Source organism: Zalophus californianus, chromosome 14 (genome assembly GCF_009762305.2).
Source record: "Zalophus californianus isolate mZalCal1 chromosome 14, mZalCal1.pri.v2, whole genome shotgun sequence".
Taxonomy (NCBI): domain Eukaryota; kingdom Metazoa; phylum Chordata; class Mammalia; order Carnivora; family Otariidae; genus Zalophus; species Zalophus californianus.
In genome coordinates, this window is record NC_045608.1 from 63,635,111 (window position 1) to 63,654,319 (window position 19,209).

Below are 19,209 nucleotides of genomic sequence, written 5' to 3' on the forward strand. Positions count from 1 at the left end.
CTGGAAGTGACTGCCAATCAAATAAATATGTGTGATTACACTCAAATAAAATGTCCCCAAATTATCCTCCTGACATTGTGTATTTATTTGTAAGTTTGTGTGATCTGTCTCCTCCCCTGCCTTGTAATCTCCATGAGGACAGAAACTTTGTCTTGCCCATGGCTATAGCCCAGGTCCAAAAAGAGTGTCTGGTACACAATAAAGGCTTATTAATTATTTATAAAGAATGAATGGACATAATGAGAATATTAATAGGCAACGCAACCTAAAAGAGTTGGAATTACTCCTAAACCACAGAACTCAACAGAAAAAAATAACTATATTAACTTATATAAACAATGAGTGTCTCATTCGGAAGGGGATTAGTTTATCATATATACAGAGAAAACAGCAAATGTTATTCCAGTTATTTCCAGGAATGATCTAAGTTTAGTCTACTCTGGAGTCAGGAAGGAGGTGCCATAGGCTACAGCTCAAAACCAGTGTGGTCCTGGTGGATGTGTTCCCTTGTTCTTAGCCTGACATCATTAAACTTCCAGTTCTATTAACTCCCTTTGGACTGATTCAATGCCTAACAGGCAACTTTTGTATTTCCATGTAAGGTAGCCGTCATGGAGATGATATGCTGCTCATATCTAGTTTTTTTGATAGAGACTTTACATGGTAAATTGAATCAGGGATTTGTAATCATGATTTGTTCTCCTTTATATAGTTTGGCCACAAGAAAAATGTCTATAATCATACATGCTTTGAGTAATTCCAGGCACAGTGATAGTAATATCATTGCAAGTTAATAAATTGTCATTCTGGTTACTTTGCCATCTTTCTGGGATGGATTCTCTGGGCCTTCAAAAAAGAGCACATAATCTAGGTGGTCTTTTCCTGACAGCTTTCCTTATTACCATTTTTACCTTACAGTTCAATTGACTCCTGCCGAGGAAATTATAATATTCATTTTGTCTTGAGCAGAGTATGAAGCAGTCATATCTATATTCTCTCACAGAACAATTATGAGAAATTGTGTCATCACCTCATTTTTATAGCGGAGGAAAGGTCAGCAACATATGCTAATTTATTCAGGGTTGAAAGGTCAGTAAGTACTTTAAACATTCATTCCTTCAACTTATTGATCAGCTGCTATGAACCAGGCACTGATCTAGATTCTTGGGAGACTTTTGTGACCAAATCAGTTTATGTTCTAGCTAAGGAATACAAATGTAACTATATGGTGAATTAAAAGGTAATATATGTTGTGAGAAAAACAGGAGAGAGTGAGTATAATCAGGAGTTCTGGTGGTGGTTAGTATAAGCCCGACTAAGAAGAGGCATCTGAACCCAAAGGAAAGACTTGAAGTAGGTAATGAAGTTAGCTCTGTGAGTATCCCAGGGAAAGAATGTTCCCAGAAAGGGAAAATCAAGTGCAAAGAGGCCAAGAGGAGAAATTATCTGGCATGTTCCAGAAACAACAAGGGGATTCATGTAGCCGAAATCAAATGAATGGGGAAAAATGGTAAGAAATAAAGTCAGAGGGGCAAGGTATGTTGTTTCTGGGGACTTTTTAGGCCTTTGTCAATATGTTAGCTTTTCCTCTGAGTGAAATAGGGAACTACTGAAGGGTTTTGAATAGAGTGACATAATGTAGATTTTTTTTTGTAAAGATTATCTTGTCTGCTGTGGTGAAAATAGACTGGGGAGCAGGAAAATAGAAGCAGAGAGACCTCTTAGAAGCTAGAGTAATAATCCAGCCTGGAGATTCTGCTGGTGCATGTCAAGAGAGTAGCAGTACAGTAGTGAGAAACAAGCAGAATTGGGATATATTTTGAGAGTAAAGCCCACAGTATTTCCTGAGGGCATGTTGTATGGACAATGAAAAGATTCAAGGAAGATTGGCAAGTTTTAGGCATGAGCACCCCGAAGGATGGGATTGCCATAGAGATGAGAAAGGCTATAAATAGAAAATTTCTTTTTTTTTGTGGGAAAGAAAACAGAAATCAGTTTTGGACAGGGTACTTTGGGATGTCTATTAGGCATCCAAATGGCAGAGTTGAGAGGGAGCTAGATATACAAATCTGGAATTCAGGAAAGAAATAGGAGGTGGAGATACAGATTTTTGAGTTGTGGCACATAAATAACACCTGAGGCCGTGACACTAAAGGGAATCATCAGGGAAGAATAAGTGAATAGAGACAGTAACAGGACCAAGCACTGAGTCTTAGGGTCTCTCCAATATCCAGGAGAAGAGGATGAGCCAGAGCCAGGCCAAGAGTCAGAGAAACTGACACAGTAGTTAGAGGAAAACCAAAAGTGGATGCCAAGTGAAAAAAACAAGTGGATGAAATCTGAGAGTGGTCGACCATATCCAATGCTGCTGGTAGATCAAAATGGATAGAATGAAAATCAACCATTGGATTAGCCCCTAGAGAGTCAAAGCGACTTTGATAAAAGCAATTTCAGTGGAGTGATGGGATTGAGAATCTGGCGAGAGTTGACTGCAGAAAGTAAGAGAAGAGGAATTAGAACTGGTGGTGCAAACAACGCTTTAAGGGGCTTCATAGGTAAGGCAGTGGGGAAATGAGGCAGAAAGTGGTAAAGAAAAATCAGTCAAGAATTTAAAAAAAAATTTTTATATTTAGGATGCATGAAATAGCAGCATGTTTTTATGATAATCAGAAATGCTCCATGAAAGAGAAAACAATTGTTTGAGTGGGATTCTTCAACAGGAGAGGAGAATGGGATCTACTGAGTGGAAAGTGTGGCACTGGCTTATACAGGAGAATGGATAGTTCATCTAAGGAATATCTAAGTAATAAAATTAGTAGGAGGGCCAAGTATGGGTGTAGAGAGGTGGGTAGCTTTGGAAGATTCTTCAGAATGAGATTCTTTGGAAATTTATCTTCTGATTGCTTCAATTTTTCTCAGTAAAGAAACAAGCAAGGTCATTGGGAGAGTGTGAAGGGGGGAGAAGTTGCTGGTCTAACACCAGGAGTGAGAGAATGAGTAGACAATGACCTGCATGTATGTGCTGGGCTTAACTCAAAGCACATTTGAGATAATACATTTAAAGTGAGACCAGGGAGCATGGTCATGTTCAGTTGACCCAATGCAGTGAGAACAAGCAAACATTTGGGTTTAACCTGGGTGGTGCTTAGCTTACTACATCAAACATGAGAGAGGAAAGAGATTTGAAATTCTGTGATTATGGAATATAATTTAGGTAAGAGAGAAAAAGGACACCAAAGTCACTCACACATTCTCTAATTCAACAAGTATTTTGAGCATTCCCTGTAAACCATGCACTGTGCTAGGTCCTGTGTGGGCAAGGCAGACATGGTCCCTACCATCATTCAGCCTACACCCCACACGTAGAGACAGACAAAAAATAGCACAGTTTTCAATGCAGAATTTGATAAATATCATTAAGGAGAAAAGCCACGTGGTGATGTTGAGAATAAATCTGTATGTTACACATGCACATGCCTGTGTGTGGGTTTATGTGTTGAGCAGTTAATTCAGGTAAGGTGGGAAAAGAAGACCTCTTTGAGGAAGTGATAGGCAAGCAGAGACCTAAAGGATAAAAAAGGAACTGCTAGGTGAAAAGCAGAGGAAAGTTGTTCAAGGTAGACAATGGCATATTGGCAAAAGCTGAAAAGCCAGGAAGAGCTTGCTTGGAAGATTTCAGGAACCTAAAGAAGACTCGTGTGGCTGGAGCACAGTGAACAAGAGGGTGTAGCAGGCTGAGTGGGAAGAAAATCAGCATGAAGGCAGAATTCAATTTCGAATCTATCTGATTCCATAGTAATTTCCTTACTATTCTAACATGTTTGGCATTCCAGAGTCACTAATAAATTTAATTCTTCAATTTCAGTTTTTTCAAGCCTTGATTTCCTTCAAGAATTATACTCTGGCACTTATTCTACCTGGTAATAAACCACCCCCCCCCTTCTCCAAATCTCACACTATCCCTTCAGTGCTGCTCTGTAGACCATAGTCTTGTGGATTGCTCACTAGAATAATTGGACACATTAATCTATGCTAATGTATAAATGACTCCTAATGGTTCTGGGCATTACCTCCCCCCTGAGCATTTACATTTTAACAGGGATTTTCTAATGGCACAAAGAAGTGACTCTATTAGTGCACATTTTAGACACTGAGCAGGCCATTTCAGTGTGATTCAAACACACTATTTCTTTAAAATCCTTAGCTTAGGAATTTTGTATTTCACCAGAGATACTGAGAAATGTATACTTAATGTGGTACCTTTCTCCTACACCAGTCTAATCACATCGATATTTTTCATGCTCAGACATTGTGGTGTGATCACAATCATTAGATGTGGTGCTGTCCACAGATGGCCTGTCCATATTGTTGATGTACTTCGCCACTTAGGTGAAGCCCTTGTTTTTTTGAACATCCTAAATCATTCAGGAAGACTTAAATCTCCGTATGACATTTTATTTTTTCCTTGTAGAGCTTGTTACAGTCCTTACCAATTGTTCAGAAAGAATATAAATCTTTCAGATGAGTGTATTATGCAGTATTCATGGCCTGTAAGTGAAATTGGAGGTCTAAAAACACTAAGAGAGAAAAAGCATTCACCAGCTGAGTCAATTACCAAAGTATGTGTTCCTTAAAGATAGCATATGTAAGTATACCTCGAAACCTGTTGGTCATATGAATTTCTGGACACTATGAGAACTGAATAAATGCATAGACAGGTAGATTAATAAAGTGATAACTGATTCCTGGGTTGTTAAAGTTGTTTTCCTTCTGCAGGAAAAGAAATCCAATGAAACAATTGGATAGGTCCTTAAGGCCAGTTTCCTCTAATCAAATTGTGGGCTGTAATACACAATGACCTCAAGTCATCCTAAATCAATGAGGAAAAAAGGATAATTTGACTCTGGATAAAGAGATATGATCAACTCTTACAGATAATGAAATAAAATTAGGCAGTGAAGCTCAATAGGGAACGCATTCCTGCTTATTTTTGTGCACCATTCACTCCCATGCCTTGTACAATGCCCAGATCATGGTAGCTACCCAACAAATATTTGTTAATAAATTAACATTGAATGGAGAAGAAGAAGAGGAGAAAGGGTAAAAAGAGAAAGCAGAAGAAATAATAATTAACATTAGCATATGCTTTTAATTGTTCAAAGAAATGTTCTTCTGGTAACCATTTTAGGTCAAGAAATAGCCATTAACATACATAAGGGATTTCTAGTAAAGACACTAACACACTTTTGATTAATTATTAGTCTAATTGCTCCCGAGGACTCTAAAGTTAACTATAGCAAAATGTAAAAGTGATTAATCCTTTTCTAGAAATGTATTCATTCATCCATTTTTTTATTCAATAAATATTTATTGAGCATCTACTATATGTCTGGCATTCTACTGATGTCTAATGAAACACTAGTGAATAATATATTGAAGTTCCTATCCTTATGACACCTTAATTAAACAAATAATTTAAAAATTTATTTAATTATATATCTACAAATGATATTAAGGCAATAGTCAAGGTTCTGAATGAATGTATGAAAGTAGAATGTATTTTATTTTGGGTATTCAAAGGGGGCTCTCTTGAGGAAGCAATATTTAAGCTGAAGCTTGACCAAGGTATGACTTACCCAAGCAAAGATGGAGAGTGGAGAGGTAAAGAACATTCAGGGTTAAAATATATGCATAAGTATTCCAAGGTAGAAAGGGGCTTGGGAATTTGTTAATTTAAAGTAAGGTAGGTGTAGTTGAAACTCAAAAGGGGATGGAGTGTGACAAGTCTGTAACCAACAGTAGCAAGATCATGAGAGTCTTTATGCTTAACAACTGGAAGAACTAGCCTAAATTGGAAATGGGGTGTAGCTTAGAATAAGAAGGCAACAGAAGTTATGGAGAGATGAGGACAGGTTCAAGATATTTTTAGGAGGTAGCAACAACAGAGTTCAGTGAATGATTAATATAGACAAGTTGAGATAGGTATCAAGGATTCCTGCTGAGTTTTTTGGCATGTGATCCTAGTGGATAAAGGAGAGTACCATGATAAATAATCCTGAAAGAAGTAAAAGTCTACTAAGGATAATCAGTTATTAGCTAAAGTTGGGGCATGTTTACTTTTATCTTCCTTGGAGCTATCTAAATGTAAAAGTTCAGTGGCCTGTCAATAATATTTGTTTTTATCTCAGGCAAGAGCACAAGACTGTAGATATTTAAACCTTTAGTCCGTCCTACAAGATCTTTAAAGACCTGATCTCTGATGAATCTTTTACCTCCTTCTTGCCACTCTGCACATTATATCATTTATTTCATCTTTAGGACTTCTGGTTCCAGACATGCCCCATCTCAGTCACATGTTGTACTATCTTGCTTGCATGCCTGTATTTTTTTGTTCTTCTGGGAATATCCATTCTTCTTTCCTCTTCACTTGCCTAACTCCTATGCACTCTTCAAAGTATGGAGAAGAGTTGCTCTACACGTTATTTGTGTCCCTTCAGGTCAAGTGAGATGTTCCCACAGTGTTCTTCTTCTGCACCTTGTGGTATTCTCTTTCATGAACTCATTGCATGATCTTGTTTACTGATTTATCTTCTCCACCTAACTGGGAGTGCTTTGGAAGCACAGCTTGTGTTTTTATCTCGATATATCCATGCATAGCATGGTACCTGGCACATAATAGGTGCTAAATATATATGTATGACAAAATTTTACAGGTTTGCAGAAAAAGGAGGCCAAAACAATAGTCTTTGAGGACAGTGAGAGATAATTACTAATTATGTGTATGACTTGATCAAAGTTATGATACTCTGTAACTGAGAGGGAACACAAATCCTTCCTGGTTTAGAATTTTCCATCCAGTATCAAATGTCTTATTTGGAGCAATCTATTTGATACTATATCTTGTTTCCATCTGTATAATTTGCCAAGTGAAGTTACCTGGTTTTCGCTGCTCATATGTTTGCCTTCATCTGATCATCAGTAAAAGCATAAACAGAAACAATTCTCAACATATAAAGATATTGATAAATAATTTGGACTAAATACACAGTCCACAAATGAGAACCTGATATTTACATTGTTGGTTTTGAGGAAAGGAACACCATATTCTATTTCAAAAAAAAATCAACAACTTGATACCTAATTGATATTAAGTTAAAATTATATACAATAAGCTTTTTAATTTTGAGCAAGTTACAGTAAAATTTAAATGATATGGCAAAACCCAAACCATCCTAGGTCATTGTCTCAAGTCTTTGAGAAATCCAGACTTCTCTGAAAAGTCTCCTCAACGGATCCTGAATTTTAGAATGGACAGCAGGAAAGCCAAGAAGGCTTTTTTTTTTTTAATTTTATTATGTTATGTTAATCACCATACATTACATCATTAGTTTTTGATGTAGTGTTCCATGATTCATCGTTTGCGTATAACACCCAGTGCTCCATTCAGCACGTGCCCTCTTTAATACCCATCACCAGGCTAACTCATCCTCCACCCACCTCCCCTCTAGAACCCTCAGTTTGTTTCTCAGAGTCCATAGTCTCTCATGGTTCATCTCCCACTCCGATTTCCCCCCCTTCATTTTCCTTTCCTGCTATCTTCTTTTTTTTTTTTTAGAGGGCTTTTAAAACATATAAGAAACTGTGATCCAGAATCACAGTGAATATAACTTTAAGATAGTGTCACTGAACTCCCTTACCATTCTTTCAAAACCCCTCAGCACTTTGCTTCTTTTTTATAGTAATAACTGACTTCATAGGTAGTATAAATATTTGTGTATTTGTCTGAATTCTTCTTGAGTTGAAAATTCCTTAAGGGCTTGAAATGTGCTATATTAATCTTTTCTTTCTAGAGGACAAGCAGATTGCTTGGCAAAGAGTAGGCATTTACATTTTTTGCCGATTGAATTACATGCAATGGTTATCTCTAATGATTTACTGCTAATTAGAAAATAGCATGTGTGTTTATTACAAAGGGTTGAACATCAGGACTTTGGTCAAAACGTTTCTTCTTATTATTCCATAATTACTTTACCATGGAAAAATCAAACCATACTTAATGTTTAATGCTTAGAGATACTCATTTTAAAGATTAAATTAAAGCTTCAATTTATCCATATTTGGCACCTGATTAAATTAAATTAAGGAACTTAATTTAATTTTTGAGTGAGGTCTTCTCATGAAAGAATAGAATCAATACCTTTCAGTATCCCTTTCATAGGTATCTTCTGTGGATTTGCAGATGCTAGACGCATTGGTTCCTGACATTGAAAATGTTGTCAGTTAATAAGGAAAGCAATTAGTCCTCTGGGTAGAACATTCATTGGTACCAGATAATATCCCTAATTCTTGTCAGTAATAAAGGGAATCTAAAGTTCCAGAATTGATGTAGATTTGAAAGAAAAATAATTTTAAGATGAACATAAGGAAGGAAATAAAACTATGCAAATCCTTCAAATATTTCAAAGAAAAACTCTTCCAAAACCTCAGTCAGTAGGATGACAAACAAATCTGCACAGAATTGAAAAAATATTCATTTCTTATATAAATTGTGAAATAAGTTTCCTTAATAGGCATATTCTTCTCTAATTTATATGATTTTCAAAATGTAGTAATATGAATTTCCTCTTGAGGGGTCATTAAATCAGCCAGATGGAGTTATAGTTACATAGCTTGAGCAGATGAAAAGTAAATTATTGAGACTTTTACCTTCCTCAAACAGGATACCAATGGAAAATTATGAACCAATATTTTCATTAGAGAAGACAAGAAATGAAATGATGGGAAAATCGAATTGATAGTAATGAAGTGCTCTGTGTTTCCACTTTCAAACTTCTTCCTCTAAAGCTATTTTATTTATAGCCAGATAAAGGTAGGATTTTAGCTGTCTGTTAGTACAGAATGTCCAGTTAGCTTAATTTCCAATGATGGATGTACTTCATGGAAATCTAAAGAAATCATCATCATATTCTTCTTATTTCTTCCTCTTGAATGAGCCATTTATAATTTATTCACACATATTGCCCTATTCAAGCCATTAGATGGGAAAGGCTGATAAGCAACGGTAGCTTTTTCAAACACAAACCCATATAAAGCTTAAACGATGATGAAAAGTAATGAAAAACAGAGTGAATTTGTGATATCATAAATGATATATTGTACTGTTAAATTTTCCAACAAGATAAAAGATTCAGAGCTTTTGCCTAGAGATTTCTCCTTTTCTGTAATTCATAGTGGGTTATGCAAAGTCACCAGCATTCCAGAAGCAAGATATTTGGGAAATGGATTTAAATGATTGCTTCTAAAACTTTACAAAGTGATTATTTTCTCTTCAGAAGCAAAACTCAACCTCTTCAGGAAGTGCTTTCTGATTAACAATGCATAAATTTCCTGCAGTGAAATCTTACTAATCAGTTCAACTGATGAAGAAGTCTTACTGAATTGTGGGACATTTAAAAATGAGTACATTTTACTCATTTCAGCGTAAGTATTCAAGCAAATATCCTATTCCATATAACATTTTATATACAGAGTAGGGCCTTGAATTAAAATTGTCTGATGAGCAAAATAAGAATTAGAGGATCATACGCATTGGAAGTGATGGTAGGAGATACTCAGACAAAGGAATAGAGGGTCAGGGATGAGGTATATAGTCAAAATTTCTCACAGTCTGGGCAACCAGGCAACCATGAGGGGTCCAGAACTATGTGTTTCCCTCAATGCTAATTTGTTTCTAGACAAAGAGTGCTGTAGCAGACTCGGAATTTCCAACTGATTCTTTAGAATAGTTCTTTTGCAGGAGTAAAGCAATGTGAAAGACATCTTTTCTGCTTTGAAAGAGGAAGAAAACTTGTTCCCAATTGCAGTGTTTTTGCATTAAGTACAATAAAAAGAAAATCATATAGGAAGAATGAAACATGGCTGAATATTTGGCTCTAACAATATTTTGACTCTTTGAATCTCAGTTTCCTCATCTACCAGATGAGAATGGTGAACAAAATTATATCTATATCTAAAGTCTTTTCCAGATGCACCATTAACATGGTTAACTAATTCTGCAATAGAAGATCCAGACGCTGGATCCAGACACTAAGTGAACAAATGACCAAATAAGCATGCAATCACATCAGTTACATTATCCAGACCAGAGCTTTTCAAATGCAGGTAGATATCCATTAGTGGATCCTGAAATCAACTTAATGTATTCCAACCATTATTTATCAGGAAGAAATAGAGTAGAATGGAAAATATGAGAATGCACAACAAGAAGTAAGGGCAAATATTGTTTCTTGAAGCTTGTATTATGGTGGCTTATATATTCTATATTTATTTGTATGTGTACTGGGTCATAGTAAGATATATTTCTTATTCTCCATAGACATCAACAGTATTTATCAGCCACTTATTTGAAGTGTCTTTATTTGGGCTAAAGGAGAAAAGAGGCTTATACTCACCAATAGTGGGATCATGATAATCAGGGAACTGATGACTAATAAACTGCATTGTCATTGCTGAAAAAAAAAATAAATTTAATTTAATAATAAACTGCATTGTCATTGCTGAAAAAAATAAATTTAATTTAATAAAAATACACTGATTCATCAATAAGTTATTCTCCAATGTAATTCATCGGTCTCTCAATAAGATCTAGTGACTTATTTCTCTGAGTGACTAATTTAATTATGCAACATGAACCACCAAATGATAGAGAAAATTCTAGAGGAGAAAAAGTGTTAACTAGAAGGACAATAATGTCAGATACTTCTCTGGAATAAATATGTCAAAATTTTTAGTGTATTTTAATAAAAATTGCATTGTAGTAAAAATAAAGCTCTAGACATAATGAGAATATAAAGTAGCTGTAGGATCCTTCTTGGCTTGCGGTGGTGTAACAGTTGGTATTGGTTGGGAAGATCTTTTAACTAAAGGTCCTATACGTATTCTGGGACTTACTTATCTTCCTCATCTTTAAAATAAGGAGATAATCTCTGAGGTCTCTATTATTTATAAAGGTACATGATTATATGAGTTTTTATCGTCAGCCAGCTTTTTAGTTAAAATAATTTGTCACTTTTATTTTGCCTGATCCATGCTATTCAGGTCCTTTTATTAGTTTTCATTACTTTTGGGGGGTATCTCTCCAAATTCTCCACATTCTTTTCAAATCAATAATTTTATAAAACATTTATAATGTTTCTGTTATCGTTTCTTCATATAAATGTCCATTATTAGGAGACAAATGGAATGCTGAAGTAAAGCAACAAAACTTGGAAAAAGAATTTGTACATAGTAGTTCTCTTCCTTTCCTCCCTCCTTCTCTCTGTGCGTGTGCGTGTGCGTGTGCGTGTGCGTGTGCATGTGTGGAGAGACAGACAGACAGACAGACAAAGACTCCCTGATCATACTTTAGTTAGCCTCCCCTGAGTCTTCCTCTCAACCAAATCCTCACCTAGGTCCCTGCCCTTGCTACACCCGCCTAGCCCAGTGGTAGCAAGAATCCTGCTAAGTCAGGTTGGTGAGAATCTCCCACCCTTGGTAGCCGATCCCCTTGGCCTGCCTTTTAAGTCTGACAAGAATTCCCTTACTCCTGATGGCTCCTGTTAGTAATTTTCCATCCCCCAATGCCCGTCCCCACTCCTAGCCTATAAATTCCCACTTTTCCTTGTTGTATTTACAGTTGAGTCCAGGTCTATAATGAATTCTCTTTTACCTCACTGCAACAGTTCCTGAATAAAATCTATTTTTACCTTTTTACTGTCCAGCTCTGGCCTCCTTTAACAATGTGTTCATGTTTCAGCAAATGTTTGAAACAGGGAAGACAGTTAAATTCAACAAACCTGTACAAGGCACTAGTCTAACCCTGATGAGAAATGCAAAGAAACAGAACCTGACCCAGTGAAAAAGAATTTCTGTTTACACTTTGATAGTGTTTACTTCCTGTCTTTGCATTGACAAAGGAAGCCTCCGTATGAAAGTATTACTCAATTTGACAGTTTAGGGCAAATTTTTGAGATGCAAATTAACATTTCTTACAGAGGGCTTTAGGAGTTAGAATATTTCAGGTAAACAAACTGAAAGCAACATGTTTATTAAGTAGATATCAAGGAGAATTTGGAAAACGTTTTTTGTGAGTTTTTAAAAGAACATTCTCCTCTGTCTCTTACTGCCTGTCTGGTTTAGTTCCAGCTAGAGTACAGAGGTTGGGGGCCTGGCCTCCCATTGAATACTTGGTGTGGCTAATCAGTCAACTAAATTTCAACGACAACTCAGACTTGGTAACTTTAGAACTAAAATGAGGAGATTCTCCACTCTACTCAAGGCAAAAAGATATACACCTATTCACTATGTGACAAGAGCCTCATCATCCATCTTATGATAATCAGTTATCTAGGCTAAAATCTTAAAGATGTCTTTGGACATTTTCCGTCTCATATCTTCCATCTAGTCTTCGTGAATTTTCATTTTACCTCCAAAATATCTTTCAAATATGTCTTAATTCTTTCTGATATTACTGTAGTTTAGAATCTTATATTTTAAATCCCTATTGCCTTAGACTCAAAATTGATTTCTCTGTAGCTATTTCCTTTACTTTCCATTAACTTTCACATGACACCAGTCATCTTTTTTTTAAAAAATCTGGTTATTCATATGTCAGCAACTATTAGGATAAAGAGTAATGTGTCCTTCATGGGCCCATCATATCTCTTCAGGCTTGACTTCCACCACTGCCCAACTAGCTACACTGTGTTCTCAGAATTATGGAAGGAACGACTTTCTACCCATGGGCATGCCTTTATCCTGTAGCATAGCACAGCTTCAGCTTCTCCTTCATTTTTATATCATACTAACAAAGGCTCTCCTTGACGAAATCTTCATCAGGCTTCTCTGAAGCCTCCTTCTAAACCAGGCCATGAACTTCAGGCATCCGTGCTCATCTCTGCTTTGCCAAGTTTTAGCAGGAATCCTACTAAGTCAGTTTGGAGAGAATTCTCCACACTTCATATATGGTCACCTTGATATCTGATCAAGTTCCTCATCTCCAAGCCCCACGATTACTTTGGACTACCTTCAGCAAGAATTCTATTAAGTTTATTCCACCAGAATCCTTCTTACCCTTTTAGTGCTTTTCCATCCACTGACCCCCAACTTGCTCCTTGGCTATACATTCCCACTTGTCCCTGTATTTGGAATTGAGCCCAGTTCTAGACTGTGGGAGTTCTCTTTCCCCTACTGCAGTATTTCCTGAGTAAAATCTATTTTTACCACTTTACTATCCAGCTTTGTTTTTCTTTAACAATGTTAATAATATCCCCACTCAAATGTCATACTATTCCATCAACACATTTAAATTCTTCACCGACAAGGAGCCAGTACATGATAGTCCTAGAAGTTTGCAAGAAGCATTAGAAAACACTGTGTATAACAAGGGGCTGGGTTAATTTCTGTAAACCTAGGAAAGAATTCTGTAGGTGAAGAAGTTTGGAACAAATTTAAGGAAGAATATATAAGCATTTTAAGAACTGATAGATATATTTGATACAACACTTGAGAATCACAAAACCAGTATCAGAAATAAATAAATCAGTCAAAGATTTACTTCTTACACATATATATTTAGCATATATTTAGATGATGGAGTTTGTGCTTTCAGGGAAATCTGCTGCTCCTTGTATAATTGAAAAAGCCCTTCAATTCTCAAATCCTTTGACCTACCACTGAGACAGAACCAAAGAAGAGAGAGCCAGCTGAGCTTTGTTCCAGAACTTCAAAAGATAATTTTAGAAAGATTGATTTGTAAAAGTTTCTTTTGTGTTTTACAAAGTGGATGCCTGATGAGATATCTGAGAGCCAGTTCCCCTTGCAGAGATGATATGTAAAACAAACAATTTTTGAAAAATCTCTCCTAAATACATGTCAAATTCAATGTTGGAGATAACTAATCTGCTAAATATCTATCGATTGTACTGGGGACTAAATTTTATTTATTTTATGATATACAGGTTAACTCCCTTAAAATCTGAGGATTCTACTTTGTTTTGTCAAAGAACCATTCTGTCAGAAACCCAGTAATAGCTCCCCCTTTCTCTTTGGAGGTTTCATTGTATTGATTTTATAATATCTGAATTCATTGGTTTTTAAGTATCTAATGAAAATGAAGGTATGTCTCCTTCCCAAAATACAAATTCTTATACACACATGTACACAATATTGAGAGATATTGTCCTAGCAAATAACCATAAATGTCAGAAATCAGTCTTTTGCTTAAAAAGAGGACAATCATAAAAACTGTGATTTAAGAGCTTCTGCGAACCCCAAACTCAAATCTGCCTCTCCAGAATTCCTAATATTCAACGTAGATATCCATATCTTACTCTGCATTTTTGTTTGTTTGTTTGTTTTAAGTATTCCTTGATGAGTAGTATACAAAATTCCTAAACTTGAGTGTGAACCAGCTTGATGGATCAGTTAACAAAATCTACCTGGCAATCATGAACTAATTATAGTCAGGATATTCAGGAAGACACAGGAAAGGAGGGCAAGATATTACTAGACATAAATTTCACAAATATTATCCTGGACTTATTCTGTCTGTGGCTTTCCTGTTCTGTAAAAAATAACAAGAGTCATTTTGGAAAATTTTGAAGAGGAGCAAGCTCACATTTTCCGTACACTTTAGAAAAGCTGCTACATCAATAGATTCAGAATATTTTTCAGGGTTTACAAAAAAAATATATAGTCTTTCAATAATGAGAGAGGTTTGTTGGCTTTTTTGGGGGGGTATGTAATGTATGTATGTATTTGAAATAGTTAAGGAATGTTCTACAAAGTACTGAAACTCTGGATGATATAAGGATGGGTGTATTGTATTCAGAGATTCACTCAGAGTCAAAATCCTTGCCAGTGCACATTTAGCAGTTCTTGTCTCAGAGACAGTATTACTGAACTCAGCAGTATGTGGATATTAGCCAGGAATAAGAATGCTGAGGAAGAAATGAGAAGGGATGATGGGAGGCAAGCAAGCACAAAAATTGGTTGGATCCCATTAGGTAACTTAGAGCCCTTGATCCAAAGAGACTTATGTGTATGAATCAAGTAAATACTGATATTGGACTACAGAATCTCTGTATCAAAGGGAGCCATCAGGGTGTTTATCATTTCTTTTTATGAAGGCTATTGATTTGTATATGCTAATTTTAAACTCTCTGCCTTCCTAAAGTATTTTATTATTTGAGCTATTTTTATCATGACATTTTAGGAGTTTCTATCATATCATCTACAAATAGAAACAGTTTCCAATTTTTGTTTCATAATTTATCTTGTTAATACTCACTGGTTAATTCATCCATCCATGATAGTTTTAGATAACAGTGCAGACAGGGATCATCTTTGACTTTTTCTTGATCTCAGTGGGAATAACTTTTATTTTTTATTTTTTTTAAATTTTATTTTATTATGTTATGTTAGTCACCATACAATACATCACCAGTTTTTGATGCAGAGATCCATGATTCATTGTTTTCATACAACCCCCAGTCCTCCATGCAGTACATGCCCTCCTTAATACCCATCACCAGGCTAACCCATCCCCCCACCCCCCTCCCCTCTAGAACCCTCAGTTTGTTTCTCAAGGTCCATAGCCTCTCATGGTTCATCTCTCCTTCTGATTTCCACCCCCTTCCTTTTTCCCTTCCTTCTCCTAATTTCCTCCACGCTATTCCTTACGTTCCACAAATACGTGAAACCATATCATAATTGACTTTTTCTGCTTGACTTATTTCACTTACCATAATCTCCTCCAGTCCCATCCATGTTCATATAAAAGTTGGGTATTCATCCTTTCTGATGGCTGAGTAATATTCTATTGTATATATGGATGACATCTTCTTTATTCATTCATCTGTTGAAGGGCATCTCGGCTCTTTCCACAGTTTGGCTATGGTGGACATTGCTGCTATGAACATTGGGATGCATGAGGCCCTTCTTTTCACTAAATCTGTGTCTTTGGGGTAAATACCCAGGAGTACAATTGCTGGGTCATAGGGTAGCTCTATTTTTAATTCTTTGAGGAATCACCACACTGTTTTCCAAAGTGACTGTACCAACTTGCATTCCCACCAACAGTATAAGAGGCTTCCCCTTTCTCCACAACCACTCCAACATTTGTTGTTTCTTGCCTTGTCAATTTTTGCCATTCTAATTGGTGTAAGGTGGTATCTCAATGTGGTTTTGATTTGAATTTCTCTGATGGCTAATGATGAACATTTTTTCATGTGTTTGTTAGCCATTTTTATGTCTTCTTTGGAGAAGTGTGTTCATGTCTTCTGCCCATTTTTTGACTTGATGTTTTGTTTTTTGGGTGTTGAGTTTGAGAAGTTCTTTATAGATCTTGGATATCAGCCCTTTATCTGTAGTGTCATTTGCAAATGACACTTTGGGTTGCCTCTTTGCTTTGTTGACTGTCTCCTTTGCTGTGCAGAAGCTTTTATCTTGATGAAGTCCCAAAAGTTCATTTTTGCTTTTGTTTCACTAGCTGTTGCTGTATCTTGAAAGAAGTTGCTGTGGCTGATGTCAAAGAGGTTACTGCCTATGTTCTCCTCTAGGATTTTGATGGATTCCTGTCTCACATTGAGGTCTTTCATCCATTTTGAGTTTATCTTTGTGTATGGTGTTAGAGAATGGTCAAGTGTCATTCTTCTGTATATAGCTGTCCAATTTTCCCAGCACCATTTATTGAAGAGACTGCCTTTTTTCCATTGCATGTTTTTTTCCTGCTTTGTCAAAGATTATTTGACCGTAGAGTTGAGGGTCCATATCTGGACTCTCTATTCTGTTCCATTGGTCTATATATCTGTTTTTGTGCTAGTATCTGTCTTGGTGATCACTGCTTTGTAATATAGCTTGAAATCAGGCAATGTGATGCCCCCAGCTTTGTTTTTCTTTTTCAGTATTTCTTTGGTGATTTGGGGTCTTTTCTGATTCCATATAAATTTTAGGATTGTTTGTTCCAGCACTTTGAAAAATGTCATTGGAATTTTGATTGGGATGGCATTGAAGGTATAGATTGCTCTGGGTAGCATAGACATTTTAACAATGTTTATTCTTCCGATCCATGAGCATGGAATATTTTTCCATATTTTTGTGTCTTCTTCAATTTCTTTCATAAGTGTTCTGTACTTCCTAGAGTATAGATCCTTTACCTCTTTGGTTAGGTTTATTCCGAGGTATCTTATGGTTTTTGGTGCTATTGTAAATGGAATTGATTCTCTAATTTCTCTTTCTATAGTTGCATTGCTACCGATTTCTGTGCATTGATTTTGTATCCTGCCACATTACTGAATTGCTGTATGAGTTCTAGTAATTTGGGGGTGGAGTCTTTTGGGTTTTCCACATAAAGTATCATGTTATCTGCAAAGAGAGAGAATTTGACTTCTTCTTTGCCAATTTGAATATCTTTTATTTCTTTTTGTTGTCTGATTGCTGTTGCTAGGACTTCTAGTACTGTGTTGAACAATAGTGGTGAGAGTGGGCATCCTTGACGTGTTCCCTTAAGGGAATGCTCTCAGCTTTTCCCCATTGAGGATGATATTTGCAGTGGGCTTTTCATAGATGGATTTTATGAACTTGAGGAATGTTCCCTCTAACCCTATACTCTGAAGAGTTTTAATCAGGAAAGGATGCTGTATTTTGTCAAATGCTTTTTCTGCATCAATTGAGAGGACCATATGTTTCTTCTCTCTCCTCTTATTAATGTGTCCTATCACATTGATTGATTAGTGAATGTTGAACTACCCTTGCATCCCAGGGATAAATCCCGCTTGATAGTGGTGGATGATCCTTTTAATGTATTGTTGGATCCTATTAGCTAGGATTTTGTTGAGGATTTTGGAATCCATATTCATCAGGAATATCGGTCTGAAATTCTCCTTTTTGATGGGGTCTTTATCTGGTTTGGGGATTAAGGTAATGTTGGCCTCATAGAATGAGACTGGAAGCTTTCCTTCTGTTTCTATTTTTTGAAACAGCTTCAGGAGAATAGGTATTATTTCTTCTTTGAAAGTTTGGTAGAATTCCCCAGGGAATCCATCAGGCCCTGGACTCTGGATTTTGGGAGGTTTTTGATCACTGCTTCAATCTCGTTACTGGTTATTGGCCTATTCAGGTTGTCAATTTCTTCCTGTTTCAGTCTTGGGAGTTTATAGGTTTCCAGAAAGACATCCATTTCTTCCAAGTTTCTCAGTTTATTGGCATATAGTTGTTGATAATAATTTCTAATAATTGTTTCTATTTCCTTGGTGTTAGTCATGATCTCTCCCCTTTCATTCATAATTTTATTGATTTGGGTCCTTTCTCTTTTCTTTTGGATAAGTCTGGCCAGTGGTTTATCGATCTTATTAATTCTTTCAAAGAACCAGCTTCTAGTTTCGGTGATCTGATATTGTGTTTCTGGTTTCTAATTCATTGATCTTTACTCTAATCTTAATTATTACTCTTCTAATGTGTGGCTTAGGCATCGTTTGTTGCTTTTTCTCTAGTTCTTTAAGGTGTAGAGTTAGTTGGTGAATTCAGGGTTTTTCTATTTTTTTGAGTGAGGCTTGGATGGCTATGTATTTCCCCCTTAGGACCGCCTTTGCAGTATCCCATAGATTTTGGGCCAATGTATTTTCGTTCCCATTGGTTTCCATGAATTCCTTAAGTTCTTCTTTGATTTCCTGGTTGACCCAAACATTCTTGAGCAGAGTGGTCTTTAGCTTCCAAGTGTTTGAATTTCTTCCAAATTTTTTCTTTTGATTGAGTTTCAGTTTTAAAGCATCATGGTCTGAGAATATGCAGGGAATAATCTCAATCTTTCGGTATCAGTTGAGACGTGATTTGTGACCCAGTATGTGGTCTATTCTGGAGAAAGTTCCATGTGCTCTTGAGAAGAATGAGTATTCTGTTGTTTTAGGGTGGAGTGTTCTGTATATATCTATGAGGTCCATGTGGTCCAGTGTGTCATTCAAAGCCCTTGTTTCTTTGTTGATTTTCTGCTTAGATGATCTGTCTATTGCTGAAAGTGGAGTATTGACGTCTCCTAAAATTAACATATTGTTATCAATATGACTCTTTATTTTGGTTAACAGTTGGCTTATGTAGATGTCTGCTCCCATGTTGGGGCACAGATATTTACAATTGTTAGATCTTCTTGTTGGATAGACACTTTAAGAAGGATAT

The 19,209-nt window shown here is 36.2% G+C and overlaps 1 protein-coding gene across 2 annotated transcripts in view; it reads right to left on the reverse strand.

The window, feature by feature from the left end:
• RIT2 (Ras like without CAAX 2) overlaps positions 1-19,209 on the reverse strand; it is a 391,667-nt gene that overhangs the window by 301,742 nt on the left and 70,716 nt on the right. The window contains exon 2 of one of the 2 annotated variants that reach the window (XM_027576578.1): positions 10,452-10,508. The exons of the other annotated variant lie outside the window; for it this stretch is intronic. Coding sequence (XP_027432379.1) covers positions 10,452-10,508 — 57 coding nt within the window. The remainder of the gene's footprint in view (positions 1-10,451; positions 10,509-19,209) is intronic. 2 annotated transcript variants of the gene reach the window in all.